The following is a 14230-nucleotide window of genomic DNA, read 5'->3' as shown; positions in this document are numbered from 1 at the left end:
TTTGAGATTCCAGATGACCATTTACGTCTTACGACCGATAGTTCAAATATAGTAAGAAATGACTTTTATTTGCATTGAAGTCAATAATTGACTTTATTACCTAATAACCTGTTTTTAAACGCTCAAACTGGAAGGGCAGATCACATAACGCGAAAGTTACCTCTTTAATAGGTGAGATGTACGAAAATTTAGGTACCGGACACATTCTGAGAGACGGAAATTAACGTATAAAACAAGGAATTAGGAAAAATTTTAAAGAAACATTAGGAAATAACAGTTTAGGAAGTCGTTCAGGTGCGGAATGTGCGGCTAGGTCCAGCACCTCTTTAATGGTATTCTTTTAAGGTCTTAAAAAGTACACTTATCCGCGCGTGTATCGAGATTTTAATGTCTAAAATCTGGAAAAGGACAATATCCATCGACACTATCCAATCGTGACGATGTTTCGTAATTAATATCATCATAAAACATCATCACTCACGTTAAAGCCACCAAATTTGTCGAGTATCAGTTTGCTGATCTGTTTATTCTGATATGTTCCCCAGAGGATTTGCCAGACTAGAATATATAATATTTGAGCGCATATAAATTATTTGGTTCTGTAGAGTAACATGAACAAATATATACAGGGTGCACCATTGAGAACTTTGCTCGCGACTTAGTATTTCGAACCACGATCGAAATACATTGATTTTGTTTTCGAGGTGGTCATTTTAACGTTAAATGTAAATTCGCCGAAGCAGCCCTCTTCGTGAGGCTGCATTCAACTTTAGGATTTCGAATGGCACGATAAGCCGAGTGACTCCTCATTTGAAAGAGTTTATTATGCTGTTTGTGAGGATAGCAAAATACATTGATCCTTTTCAACGCAAATAACTTAAAAACCTAAAGATTTAGTACACCTAAAGAAAAGTACTTTTTTTGTAAAATTGAACATTCTTTTAAATTCTCGACTTATTTTAAGTATGGCCGAACAGAGAAAAAAATCGTTTTAATTTACTTAAATAATGTGATCAAACTAGCGCCCTCTAGAAGCAACATCAAAATTTCAAATTTGATCACGCTGTATGTCTTAAATCAGTAACATTGGCGTAAGCTATGTTGAACTCAATCGCAATATTTTAGTGTCTAGTATCTCCAGCTTAGTATTGGCCCATTTTTTCTGAATCACCCTGTATATAAATATATGTTTTTCTATATTTCAAAATTTTAGTTTATTCATTAGTAATCTCTATGTTTACATGGGAATACCACATACCTTTCAAAATTGAGAAAAAAATGGTGACGTCCTAGTTACTTGGTCTATCTAATGAAGCAGGAGGTACTAAAGAAACCCATTCCCAATCGAGTTCTCAATAATCTCTCAATATGAAAATAAATGGTAAGAAAGCCTTTAGGAGGTCTATCCAGAGGTAGAATTGTGTTTATACATTTATTGCAAATATTGAGATAGTTGCCTGTATCAGTCAGAAACGTGCCTTTGATAAAATCTGCCAATTCTGGATAATTTGGTGAAGAAAAACTTTTCCCTGCAGGATGGCCATACGTTGCTTATGACTATTATGTATTCAATCACAATCATTACGCAACTTATGAAATTTGTTATGTCGGAACAGAACTAGATGATACTGGCTTTATCTGGTCTTTCTTATCAAATGTCATATATGATATACCGAGTGAGTTTAGCCCACTAATGGTAGCAAAGAGGAAGTAATAATAATTTTTTCAATCTCATTTCAAAATTCTAGAGCCTAATAAGTAATAAAGGAAAGATGTTAGGAAAAAAAGGTGTGTTATTTAAATAAAGAAAATATAATAAATTCAGTATTTTATTTACCCTGTTTCCGAACAAATCTTAATAAACAACAAATAAAAAGAAAATCGCAATCATATCTATTAACAATAAGATATATCTTTAATTTCTAAGAGGTGTGGTATCCTAGCATTTCCATCTTCCGGTTCTAAACTTAGCACGCAGATATCTCGGGAACGCGTGAGCCAATTTTTATGAAAAATATCTCCAATCTATCGTCTCAATGCGTTTCATAATTAGATAAACCGCGTTACAAAACGTCTTTTGATATAAAGTTTAGTTAATTGACTACAGAGATCACAAACTAATAAAAATGACCAATTCTGGACAATTTGGTAAACAATAACTCCGCTGCAGGGTTGCGAAATGATGCTTAGACGATTATTGATGAAAAGCTCTGTTCAGTAAATCTGAAGAGAGATATGCAAACTGCCTGTTAAATATTTGAAATAACTGCCTCTATGTATGAAAAATACTTTATTTTACACTAAAAACCTAATAGTCTATAATATTATATTGGTCACAATCAGCCTTTGGTTCCGAAGTCTCCAAGTATTTCTCCAAACCCTCCGTTGTTCTGCCTAGAAGCTCAATCTTTTTGTAAATTAGACTGACAAAATCTGCGGGACTGATAAAACCAGTAATTTGCGACTCGAGTTGGAGAGGTTGCGAGGGATGTTTGCGGTTGTATTTCGCGTCCATCAAAGGATAGAGATCCTAAAAATATTCCAAAAACGTGCTTGAGGATATTGTCACTTGCGGTCAAAATAACTAACTTCATCTTGAACAAACTGTAAGTCATCTGGAATTAGCTTCATTACGGTATCATCGATAATTTCTTGCAAGATATGATCTGTATTAGGTGAAGGTATGCTCGAGTAACTCGAGCTATGAGATGATGAAGGCCAAGTTGAATATTCTTCGATAAATAGAATAGATTCGGGAGTCAGCTAAAAGTCTTCTATTAAGTCGATTTGGGGTGTATTTAAGCAACTTACGTCATATTCACGAAACAAATTGTTAAGCCGTACGGCGAGCTTATTATTAAAGTCTTCTACCTCATTTGAGACATTTGGTTTCCGCAGCATTTGCGCTAAGACATTCAAACATCCTATGGAACTAAGTTGACTTAATACTTTAAATATTCGCTTCCGTACTTCGGGGTTGGTCATGCAAATTATTCTTTTCGAAAATGTGACCGAAGGAAATTTCATGTCCAACCAACCTGTAACAGAACTCGAATGTAAAACGGTTATTTGCTTAACAAGTGCGGAAAGTGATGCTTTACCGCATGCTGTTCAGGTTCGTGAGTTCAGTCAGCAACCGAGTGCGGTAAAGACACATTCGCACGTCTTAAGTACAGTGTTTTCCTACGAATGTGAGTTAACTATGTTGTGTTCTGTAAGTTTCATCAAAAATTAGCATGCGGTAAAGCGTTTTACCTCACACGCGCGGTAAATGCTTGCGAGGTTGCAATAAAATCGTCTAATTTGACGAATGTTTCAGCTTTTTTTTTATTTAGGTTTTGCAACTCTCCGAAATCGTTCATCACACAATATTTTGTCGAACACGACACAATATACATGGTGATGTAGCTATGCAGACCTTGAAGCACTTTAAATTTGAACATTTTTTGGTGTCCAAATTTGAGGTAATTTGTAAAAAAACAGACAACAGTTTGTGTGAGAAACCGCCTCTATTTCAACATTATATGTATATGGCTTAGTTCCGCCCTGTATACCTGAAATTAGCAGCTCCTTTATTACCTTGAAGCGCCAGATGCTTCTTCACAACGCTCGTCCAAAACTCAATAGTTTCTAGCTGGACTCCACTATCGCTCTCTATTAGGGCTATTTGCTCCAGGTGCTTATAAACTTCAGCTAAAACTGTATCGTTCAGCCCACCGTCCTGATTGTAGGCTATTCGGATGAGCTTAATCACTTCTCTTTTCAAAGATGGCTGCACGTTGCTCATTAAAGTGGGCAGCGCTTTATTCTAAAGAAATTAATCGTTATTGAAAATGAGCAGATTAATTGCCAGATTATACTAACAAGAAAATAATTTCTTGGCAATATCTCTTCAACCTCCTCCCACATAATGAATTGTTGAAGACATTTAAATGCATTTGCTCTAACTTCCTGGTTCTCGTCGTTTAAAGCCATCGTTGAGGCTAACTGCGGGAAGGAAATGTCAAGTAAGAGGTGCTTGAATGAGGGGAAACCTAGAAGAAAAGCGAAATGTATAATACGAGTTGAGTTTTAGTTAACTTAAGTTACTTTTATTCGCACTGTCCGCAATAGTACAAGCGACTGCTAAACTGGCTTTTCGAATCTCCCACTCCGTGGTGAAGCAGTGCTGATATAGCACTGGCCCCAGTTGATTCAGGTCTTCCGCGCAATCTATGAGTAAGGACATTGATGGGGATAACCGCCTTGCGATTACTTCCTGTAGAATGTTACTACCTTTCACAAGCACCTAAAAGCCGCATCATACAAGAAAGGACCACGGGTTCTCAGCAAAACCTACCTTTTTTGACCATTGGTACACCGTGCAACCAGTGTATAGGAGTTGAATTATTTCCAAAATTTTTACGCTGTCTGCCCAGCCTAAGTTGAAGGATTCAATAAATAGCAGAATGGCATTAAACAACTCCAACAAGAAGGAATCCATGCCGATTTCGTTCAAGTACTCATGATCACAGCAGTTCTTTACAAAGTCGATTGTGTCTTGCAAAGAGAATATAAGACCTTCGAAAACCATTCCTAAGTTCTCTTTTGAATATAAATGTCTGGCACGCATTATATTCCTCACGGCGGTGATGAATGCTTCCAAAGGTAAATGCGGCAAGCACGGAGTTAGCTTTGAGACTGCAATAATTGAAATACAGAGTGTCGCACATTAGTAGGCCAAGCCGCCAATCGGAGACTCCTTATGTGATAATGATTAAACTTTCCTTATGGATTCTTTTTCTTAACGCTTTATACTCATTACCGAGGATGTTGAAGTGAGTGCAAAAGTAACTTTTTTTCATAACGTGGATTTTCTTCAAATATTTTAACAAAATTTTGCAATTCGATTAGGCGCACATTTGCTATGATTTGGGTAAAAAATTTGGAGAAACGCTGAGGCAAAAGAGAGGTCGTGTACACGTTTTCCCTCCAACTTTTGGTGCATTGTTTAGTTATTAAAATTAACCTTTTCTTTACCTGGGTTTGCTTATTCTTGTAATATTTTGATGTACATCTTACTTTAGATATTTCAACTTATTGTCTCCCAAAACGTGGCTTCCATTATATATTTATTTATTTAACTACACTAGGAAGACGAAATTTTACAAATTCTCCATACCAATCCGGGTGTTAGCACAAAAATTATTGCCTTTGAAAGGGAAAATCAAAATATTTATAAGCGCAACTTGCACCAAGACCAAAACGGTAGTAATGCCTGGATTTGGAACTACGTTCTCGACTTAAATAAAAAATTGATCATTTTTCTCAGTGTTTCTGCAAATATTTATACCTAAATCACAAGAAATGTGCGCCTAAATGAACTGCAAAATTTCATTAAACTACGTGAAGAAACTCCCAAGTTATTAAAAAAAGTATTTTTTTTAAATTAACTTCAAGATCCTGTGTAATGAGTATAAAGCGCCAAATAAATGAGAAGGAAAGTCGAATTATATTCGCGGAAGGAATCTCCGGTTGGCGGATTGGCCTACTATTACGAGACACCCTGTAGGTTGTAAAATTCGGCCAAAAGTGGGCAAGAAAAATTACTGGAAATGGAACGGAAAGCCCTGGAAATCGAAATTCCTATCGATTCAATTAGCAACATCGCAGATTTAAGACCTTAGACGTGCGACTTACCAACTTTAATGGTGTCGGAGCTCACATTTTGAAGAACCTTGGTAACGTGCGTCTTTCTCACTAAATCAGAATCGATACTTTTGATTAACAGAGGATTGCCAAATTTTTCAGATATCATTATCAAAGGACCGAGCTGTAGCGAGGTCAATTCAATCTCGATGTCCACTTTCTTCCCTTTGAGGAGACACTTCGGCAGCCTCTCTGCCACCACTGTGAAATATTTGAGACCGTAGTAGTAGAGATCGAATGTTACGTCGAACTGTCCTGAAATGTGAAATCGTCTTACTTGTAACGCAAATTAAGGCACTAATAGAGAAGGACACTTAGCATTGTTAATTTGCTGTTGCGCTAAAACCGATAAACACTAATCAAAGGATAAGCACCTTTATCGATCTCCGTTTCCAAGATTCTCAAAAAACCGCTAATTGCTAACGGATCCTCTGTAATTGATTTAATGCCATCAAAAACGTCGGATAGCTTGAAGAAAGACAAAACCATAGCTATTCTGTCTAGAATCAAGCTTATGGATTTGTCCATGGTGACTTTGGAGACTGTATCGCTGGCCAAATCTACCTAAAATAAATTTTTGTTGATATTAACTGGAACTGGCAAAAAAGCCTTCTTTACCCTGAGGCTCATGACACAGTTTAAAACCTCCTCATTGTACTCCTGCAACAATCTTTCTAAAACTTTTACCAAGCAGCGTATGCTGGGTTGCAAGGCTTGTATGTTGAGACTGCTCACATTTACCCTCTGCTCTTGAACCTCTATCACACGGGCAGTGTGCAGTAAAGGCCCAGCGAGAATTTGCACTATTTCATAGCAGTAGTTCTTATTTAAGCTCATGCTTTTCCCCAATAACTTCGTTAGAAATTGATATCTGGAACAAAGCCCTGTATTGCACACATTAACAAATCCCAATTGGCGCCTACCCAACGATCGATAATTTTTCATCTTTATGTTGATTTTCGAGTATTAAGTTATAGCAGTAGGTCCAATGTTTCATATCTAACACCCCTTTTATCCCACTGGGGTGCTCCAGGAACGAGTCCAACATCCCAAAAATTAAGATTTTCGTTTCACTAAGAGCATCTCCGCTCTTTGCGACGCATATCGTGCCTGGAAGGACGTTGTTGGCATTTAAGTTGATGTAGCAGATTTCATCTCTGGATGTGTATTTTGCCACAGTCAGGAGAAAGTTAATTTGACTGGGTCTGGGACATGTTGATCGGGTGGTGAGAACGGTTAGTGACTCCGCGAGACATTTTTCGCACAGTTCCTTGTCGGTGTAATTGGCCTCTTGTTCAATATCATTCTCTGGAATTAGATGTTAAAAAATGATTCTTCAAAGTTTTAACGTGACTTACAAACTGCAAGCGCATTTGTCTTGTGGTACTCTCCACGCAAAAATGTGCTTTATATACGTCGTTGAACAACTTATTGGACCAACTTCAACCACATATCCATTGTTACACAAGGAGTCCATTTTTCAAAAAAATTCTAATGGAAGTTCTGCAGGTAACGAGATGAACAATATTAAATGTTTATTTATTATATTAGACTTATTTATCCATTTGACTGTCTTGAAACTAACACGGCATAAAAATTGATAAAAAAGTGCGAAAATTGTTCATGTTTTTTCCAAGCTGACAAGGGAGCGACAGTGGCTTAAGTTACATCAGTGTTCTTGCTGTAAAAGTTAGTTTTTTTTAATTGTTATTTAGTGAAAATGGTTTATGTGTACACCAATGAGGAATTAATGGATATTGTCTTAGCGCATGTATCCTTCACGGAGATGTGCCCTTGGCGGTCTGAGTAGGTATGTGGTGTGTGCACGACGGGACACCTCCACATTTTCGTTTAGATGCCCGAAATTTTTTAACTCAAGTATGCGGGATAAATTGAAGCGGCTAGCGTGAACTAGTAGCTTAGCCTCCGAGGACCACCGATTTAAATCACTTGGATATCAATATATGGTAATTTTTCAAAAACGAGCTCTATCGTACTAAAGTTCAGAATATGGAGAAATTGCAACACCGGGTTACAATTGTGGCCGATAATTTGCCTCTTCGGGAGCAGCAGGCAAGAGGGACATTCGGACTAGTTGGCCACTATTGGATTCGACGGGTCCAAGGTTGCGTTCAAGTCAATGGAAAGAATTTTGAAAAATTTTTGTAGTACGGAATAAATAAACATTCATTATTGTTTATATCGCTACCTGTAGGACTTTTATTAGAATTTCTTTTTGACAGTTAGACTTCTTATGTAAAAGTGCATATACCCTGCATACAGGGTGTAATATAAGTACGTGGCCGAACTTGAAGGGGCGATTCTTTGAGTAATTCTAAGACGAAAAGTTAGGTCCGGCAATGTTTCATTTTCAAGATAGGTGTAAAACTTAAAAACAAAAACCGTTACGTACAGTGTGATCCGTTTGTTTTGGGGTAAGTCTGTAAAAAGTTGTGCGATTTATCCCGTTTTTTTTTAAATTATAGAGCTTGATAAACTGCAAATTTTCATCAAAAATGGCCTGGTTGATATAAAATTCAAGGCCTACTATGACAGTTTTTAGGAGCAAAATTTTAATAAATCATATTAGCGATTTTTTTAGAACAAAATTGTGCACGCCACTGAATGCCCACCCCTCAAAACGGGCTTGTACAAAATTTTAATGAAAAATTTTGAGTAATAACGATTTTGTAGAAGAATTAAAAATGCACCCTCAGCGCTTATTTATTTTCAAAAATTCGCAGTGGGCTATGGAGAACAAACGAAGTGTTTAACTGTCAAACAAACACAACAAACATGAACGTCGATATTAGAACTTATTTTTATTTAATACAAATTAAATTATTAATGATTATAATTATGGAAAATTTAAGTGTTAAAGAAAAAATAGAGATTGTTTGTCTTGTTGGCGACAAGTTGTGCGCTCGGCAGCAGAAGCTGCGGCAGAGTTCAACATCAGGCATCCACATGGACCAGTAAGTCGAAGTAACGAGACAAAATGGACGTCGTGGACTTTTTCTAAATAACAACCAAATTTTGCAATATTTTAACGACAATCCCCGAAATAGTATTAGAATGGCCAATTTGGGCCTTAATATACCCAGATAAAGTATAAGAAGATGTAAGTATCCAGTGTGCATTTTTAATTCTTCTACAAAATCGTCATTACTTAAAATTTTTTGATAAAATTTTACACAGGCCCGTTTTGAGAGGTGCTCAATCCAGTGGCGTGCATAGATTTTTTCTTAAAAAATCGCTAATATGATTTATTAAAATTTTGCTCCTAGAAACTGTCATAGTAGGCCTTGAATTTTATATCAACCAGACCATTTTTGATGAAAATGTGCAGTTTATCAAGCTCTATAATTAAAGAAAAGAAAACGGACTAAGTCGCACAGTCAATAAACTTTTTACAGACTGACCCCAAAACAAATGGGTCACACTGTATAAAAAAAAAACTCCTGAAAAACAATAAGACGCAAATGACAATGACATTGAAACTTAGTAATAGTTTTGAATGTAGTTAAAACGAGTCTTTTAAGCTGAAATTGGCTGTCTGCTTTTGCTAGTGACGTAGACAGAGATGAACATTGTTTCATTAAAACAATATTTAAACAAACGATACGCAATTTTTTAGTAAAAAAACAATTAAGAATTGGCAAATGTTAAATTTTAATAAAATTGGCCAAGGGATTATTAATTTTCTTACGAAAAACGACTTTTTTTAAGTCTAACACCCTGTATCGTGAAAATAAAGCATCACCAGACATATGTTTATATGAACTTTTCGTCTTAAAATCTCTCAAAGAATCACTCCTTTAATTTGGCCACATACTTAAACAACGTCGTGTATTCGTATACATATACCTCTTTGACAAGAGGTTATTTTTCTACGATCATCTCATAAGTGCTAACCAATACGAAACAGGTCGCTTCTTTATCAAAAAAAAAGAAAATAATCGTATCTTGAATCATTCTCTATTCGTTCTTGCACTATTATCTAGTACTACTCTACCAACCTTCCTCTACTTTACTCCTACTTTAAATCGTGGAGCTGGAAACAGAATGTTATAAGAATGCTTTTCCTAGCGCAGCGTCGGATCCCTATTTAAAATCGATCCTATTATGGACCAGGAAATATGAAAAAACATTTTAAAAGACCGCATATCCACATAAACTAAATTTGTCGAAGAAAATTGGCCACTTACACGTGGGAATCAACAGGAAATCGATTACAAATATATAGCATGTTCAATGAAAGTTAAAACGAAAAAGGATTATTGATATGTTACTATGATTGAGTGGCCTGCATGCAGTCCATACTTAGACCCCATCGAAAATATTTAATTTCGACGGTTCAACGATAAAAAATATAAATTAGAAATATATTCGCTTCATTTTCCCTAACGTCCAAGGTGAACCTCAATATTCAGAGAAAGAAGACGGGTACCTAGAGATAAGGACATTTTTCCAATTTCAATACTATTGATTATCAGATTGCCAATAATTTGATTAATATGTTTTCGCAGTGATCAAAGTAAACGTGCATTTCAGAAAATGTTTACTTTCGTTCTTTTGAAGTTTAAATCTGATGCAAAATCAATATTTAATGAGACAATAACTTGCACATGGAACTTTTAAATCCGTGTGTTTGGCTGATGAAAACTTTCCCATGGGACATATAAGGTGACATTAAAATGCGTCTTACCTGGATAGAATATCTTCCTGAGAGCCTCTTCGAATGTTAGAGTAGCGTTGTTTTGATGTTGGAACGAAAACGACTTCAGATATCGGTGCTGCAAGCTTTGCCATTCCAAGTCCAAATGATCGGCGTAGTTAAATTCCATTTCTAGTTACGAATAAAACACATGTAGACATAAACGCATATCGTAATTAGAAAGTTCTATCTAATCGAGTTAAAAGCAAAATCCTCGAATATTATCGCTGATATACAGGATGTACATTTAATAGCCCTACAAATAAACCCACAGTCACAGTGGAAAAGGTGAAAATTAAATTTATTATTGTGGACCCTCTATATGAATATTTGGCTAAATGAGCAATAGTACCTGCTAAGGGGATGTTATTTGAGAATCCATCCATAAATCATTAAGATGAGAGTAACTACGATATTAATTTTTTTATAAGGCATCGCAAATATTTAAAATTTCTTTTAAAACGTCATAGCTCCGATTCACTGCATCCGAGGGTAAAAAAAAACTAGAAGCTAACACAGGCTTAAGAGAGGATTCTATCACGTGAGAAAATAAGGGCGGTCCCATTAAAAAAAATTGTATTTTATGTCGCCCTGCTTTTCGGGGACGCCCTGTAGGGTCGTAAATTTTAAAACGTATGTACCTTCATTACCTTCATATACATCCCCATAATTGATTTTTTCATGAAATCATAAATAAACTCATACAAGGCCGAGGAGTTGTTAAATGGACACCCTGTATTGTCAATGTCGTTATAATTTTTATGAACGCAGTTATCAACAATTTAGAATTAACGTTATCTCGAAAGAATAACAATATACAGGGTGTTTTATCTGAACAGTACTACTATATATTTTTATTTTTGCAGCGATAAGACGAGGTAGTTGGAAGACAAACAGCATCATGACGTTTAACGTGTGAACTCTCGTCGGCTTGATAATTCTGGTGGTCATGGCATGGAAAACAGTCGTGATCCTAGGGAAAATTTGGAAAGACTGAGGCCAATTACGGCTTCATGTCCCGATTCTATTCGATCTCCACCCCATTAAAATGCAAAGAAAAGGGCGCGGTAAATGGCCCTGGTAGGACTGTCTTGCAGAGAGGGTTGGTGGATCGCATGAAGGAAAAATCTGAAAATCATCAACGTGAAAAACAAAGCGCAGCCACCATTATGTTGCCATTATTAAAGAAATTGAGGTAAATGGGCTCATTTTAAGCTGAGGCATAAGTGGGCAATTTGTCCACGTTTTTTCGTCGATTTCCAGATTTGGACACGGTTACCTTCACCGTGACTAAATAAACTCCACTTAATTTAACGCAATCAATAATAATGAGGTAAAATGTTACTGCCCAAGCAGAAGATTAGCTATTTTGGTAGCTAGTGACCAACAGAGAGATATACTGAGGACAATTTTTATGGTAATTTTCTAATAATTTTGTATAATAAAGTGCGATTTTCTCAAAAACAGTAGTAAAGCAAGGCATACCGTTTTTGCAGAAAAATTATTAAAAAGGCAAGCTACAAAAAAAAACACTGATTTCATTGACTCACTAAAAACAAACATTAATTAATTTAAATGAGAAATTTGTTCTTCTCCTGTATAAGGAAGACATTTGAAACATGTTTACGCACGAAAATAAGCATGATTATGAATTATTGAAACCGCTCAACTTTCATCATCACCATGATAATTGTTTAAAAGTTATAGCAGACATACTTTCTTTAACTTATTACTTTGAGAGCGAATAACTTAACAACAAAGGCCGCTAGGATTTTATTTTTAATATGAAGTAATAGCATCATTTTAGACTTCTCTATAACCCCTAGAATTTACGATATGACCTTTCCGAACACCCTGTAGTATTGGATATTTTGATTCGTCTAATCCATAATGAAAAGTGAAGAAACAATTTTCAGAATCCGCTTTTATTTTTCCGATATTCTTCTGAATAATAGTTCTGTAAAAAACTTAGATAGAAATGAATTTTCTGTGATTGTCAACCTCGATTTCAGAGAGATCAAACTTCGGATAACAATAATCTTATATCTTTAAGCTCCTTACTAAACGCGATACCCTCTGAAACCAGCAAATTTGGAATGCTCCGCAACCTCGTTTCGGACCAACCAGTATTGTAACTAAGGAATTTTGGCATAACTTTTTAATTACAAAGTGTTTTAAAAATGATACCTACTCAACGGTTTATCAGTAAGATAAATAGTTATTCATGTAATAAGTACGAAATGCCGAGTTTCATGAGACGAATCAGTTTATAATCGAACAAGTTTATAATTACTTATGTCGAAAACCTCATTACGTACCCATTACACATAACGTTTTAGATTCGCTTTCATGTTAACTCGCTGCTAATTATTTAACTTTGAAGCCGAAATTAAAATAACCTATTCACTCGTTACAAGAAATGTTTGTCCGTCAATCAATATGCAGTTATGTGAGTTCCACAAAAAACACAATACGTATTTACCTGCTTTATTTTAAATGAATTATGAATTCGCATGTTAAATGTACTAAAACGATAAGAAAATATATAGTCGCAAAACAGGGCCATAACGTACTCTTAAGATTCAAACCGAATATGGGAAAAAGCCACCAATGGAAACAAAATGTAGCGCAAAAAACACAATTTTGAGTTTTTTAGAAATATCACTTTATTTGGTATTTTTATCTAGGAATCATTTCTACGCCTACGTAAGTAAATACTTTACAAAGTCGATTTCAACATTGAATCGAGACGTGGCCAACAGTTCAATGTTTAAATAATAAACTAAAAATTGGAAACATAGTAATTTCATAAGATTTCGTTTTGTAACTGAATTTGTTATGTAACTCTCAACTTTTAAATTCAGCATTTACACGTCAAAACTACCTTGATAGGGAGCTGTGGGGTTTTGATACGACACCCTGCGCATGTTGGCCTTTAACTTCATCAAGACCATTTCCCGATATTTTCCAAAAAAAATCTCAAAAATCAATTCATTTGGACCATGAGATTGGCAATGATTTCTGAATCTCCGACTAAATTAACGGGGATTAAGCATATTATTTGCGTAGTTCACATCCGTAGGCAGTGGCTCTAATCCTAAATTATCCCTGTAATTGCGTACATCAAATTACACTTATTTTAACGCACGTGGCTCTATAATTCCATCCATTGACCTTAAGGTCATCGTTTATCAGTCAAAATCATCGTTCCAATGTAAATATTAACGGAAAATTGTCTATTAATTATAAAAAGTTCTTAGATACTCACTAAAAATTTTCACAATTCACATGTTATAGACCTAATTAGCGACAAGGTTTGCACAAATTTCACATGATAACAGACGCGTGTATTTGAATATCTATTGTAAGGGCCGAAATCAGTTTTGAGGAATTGAAAAATAAACTTCACGGTATAAATTATAGCGATTTACTTCCCATCGACGCGCGCTGGATGGCAAGTCTACTACACCAGTAACTTATGTGTGCTGGTTTTGTATTTAAGTATAATTTGCGCATTGATAACTCGCGCACTACGAACTTGAGAAGATGGGCCACACTCAAATTAATATGTTTGGGAATAACGGTCGGTCACAATTGGTTTATTTGCCCAGAACTATAACGTTAATATTGAAGTTTTTTCCTCAAAATTTATTCATATAATAAACATATTATATTATGTCCTTTTGAGCAGTTAAAATGAGTATTTCTGCTCAACACTAGTAGATGCTTTTGAAAATGTCGATAAGTTAGAAATAATAATTTATTTATAATGAGTTTAACCTTGGGGCGAAGACCAGTAGATTATTCTGAACATTAATAATATTC

The 14230-nt window shown here is 35.5% G+C and overlaps 1 protein-coding gene across 4 annotated transcripts; it reads right to left on the bottom strand.

The window, feature by feature from the left end:
• Positions 1–1811: 1811 nt before the first annotated feature.
• Positions 1812–13891, bottom strand: LOC136342775 (uncharacterized). Of its 4 annotated transcripts, XM_066288908.1 has the most exons (14): positions 13674–13886; positions 10397–10537; positions 6612–6996; positions 6307–6559; positions 6063–6252; positions 5680–5943; positions 4340–4680; positions 4090–4288; positions 3865–4034; positions 3580–3808; positions 2812–3038; positions 2590–2763; positions 2300–2530; positions 1812–2246 (listed from the first exon to the last, which is right to left on the bottom strand). In XM_066288908.1, exons 2-13 carry the CDS (start codon positions 10533–10535, stop codon positions 2309–2311), a joined length of 2793 nt encoding a protein of 930 aa, XP_066145005.1. In that variant the 5' UTR covers positions 10536–10537; positions 13674–13886; the 3' UTR covers positions 1812–2246; positions 2300–2308. The 4 variants fall into 4 exon arrangements, with proteins under 4 accessions (XP_066145005.1, XP_066145004.1, XP_066145006.1 ...); XM_066288907.1 differs by having other exon boundaries at positions 1812–2530; positions 13674–13885; XM_066288909.1 differs by lacking the exons at positions 1812–2246; positions 2300–2530; positions 2590–2763 and having other exon boundaries at positions 2818–3038; positions 3555–3808; positions 13674–13890.
• Positions 13892–14230: the final 339 nt, after the last annotated feature.

Source organism: Euwallacea fornicatus, chromosome 13 (genome assembly GCF_040115645.1).
Source record: "Euwallacea fornicatus isolate EFF26 chromosome 13, ASM4011564v1, whole genome shotgun sequence".
NCBI classification, from domain to species: Eukaryota; Metazoa; Arthropoda; class Insecta; order Coleoptera; family Curculionidae; genus Euwallacea; species Euwallacea fornicatus.
Note: the sequence above shows the minus strand (reverse complement) of the source record. Positions and strands in the feature narration are given on the sequence as shown.

Excerpts from the sequence above, each read along its gene's own strand:
- LOC136342775 (XM_066288908.1), bottom strand. The coding sequence starts at position 10,535 with ATGGAATTTAACTACGCCGATCATTTGGACTTGGAATGGCAAAGCTTG. Across the intron at positions 3,809-3,864 it reads TGCCAAGAAATTATTTTCTT|AATAAAGCGCTGCCCACTTT; the intron begins GTTAGTATAATC and ends TAATTTCTTTAG. Across the intron at positions 2,764-2,811 it reads ATTTGTTTCGTGAATATGAC|CTGACTCCCGAATCTATTCT; the intron begins GTAAGTTGCTTA and ends GAAGACTTTTAG.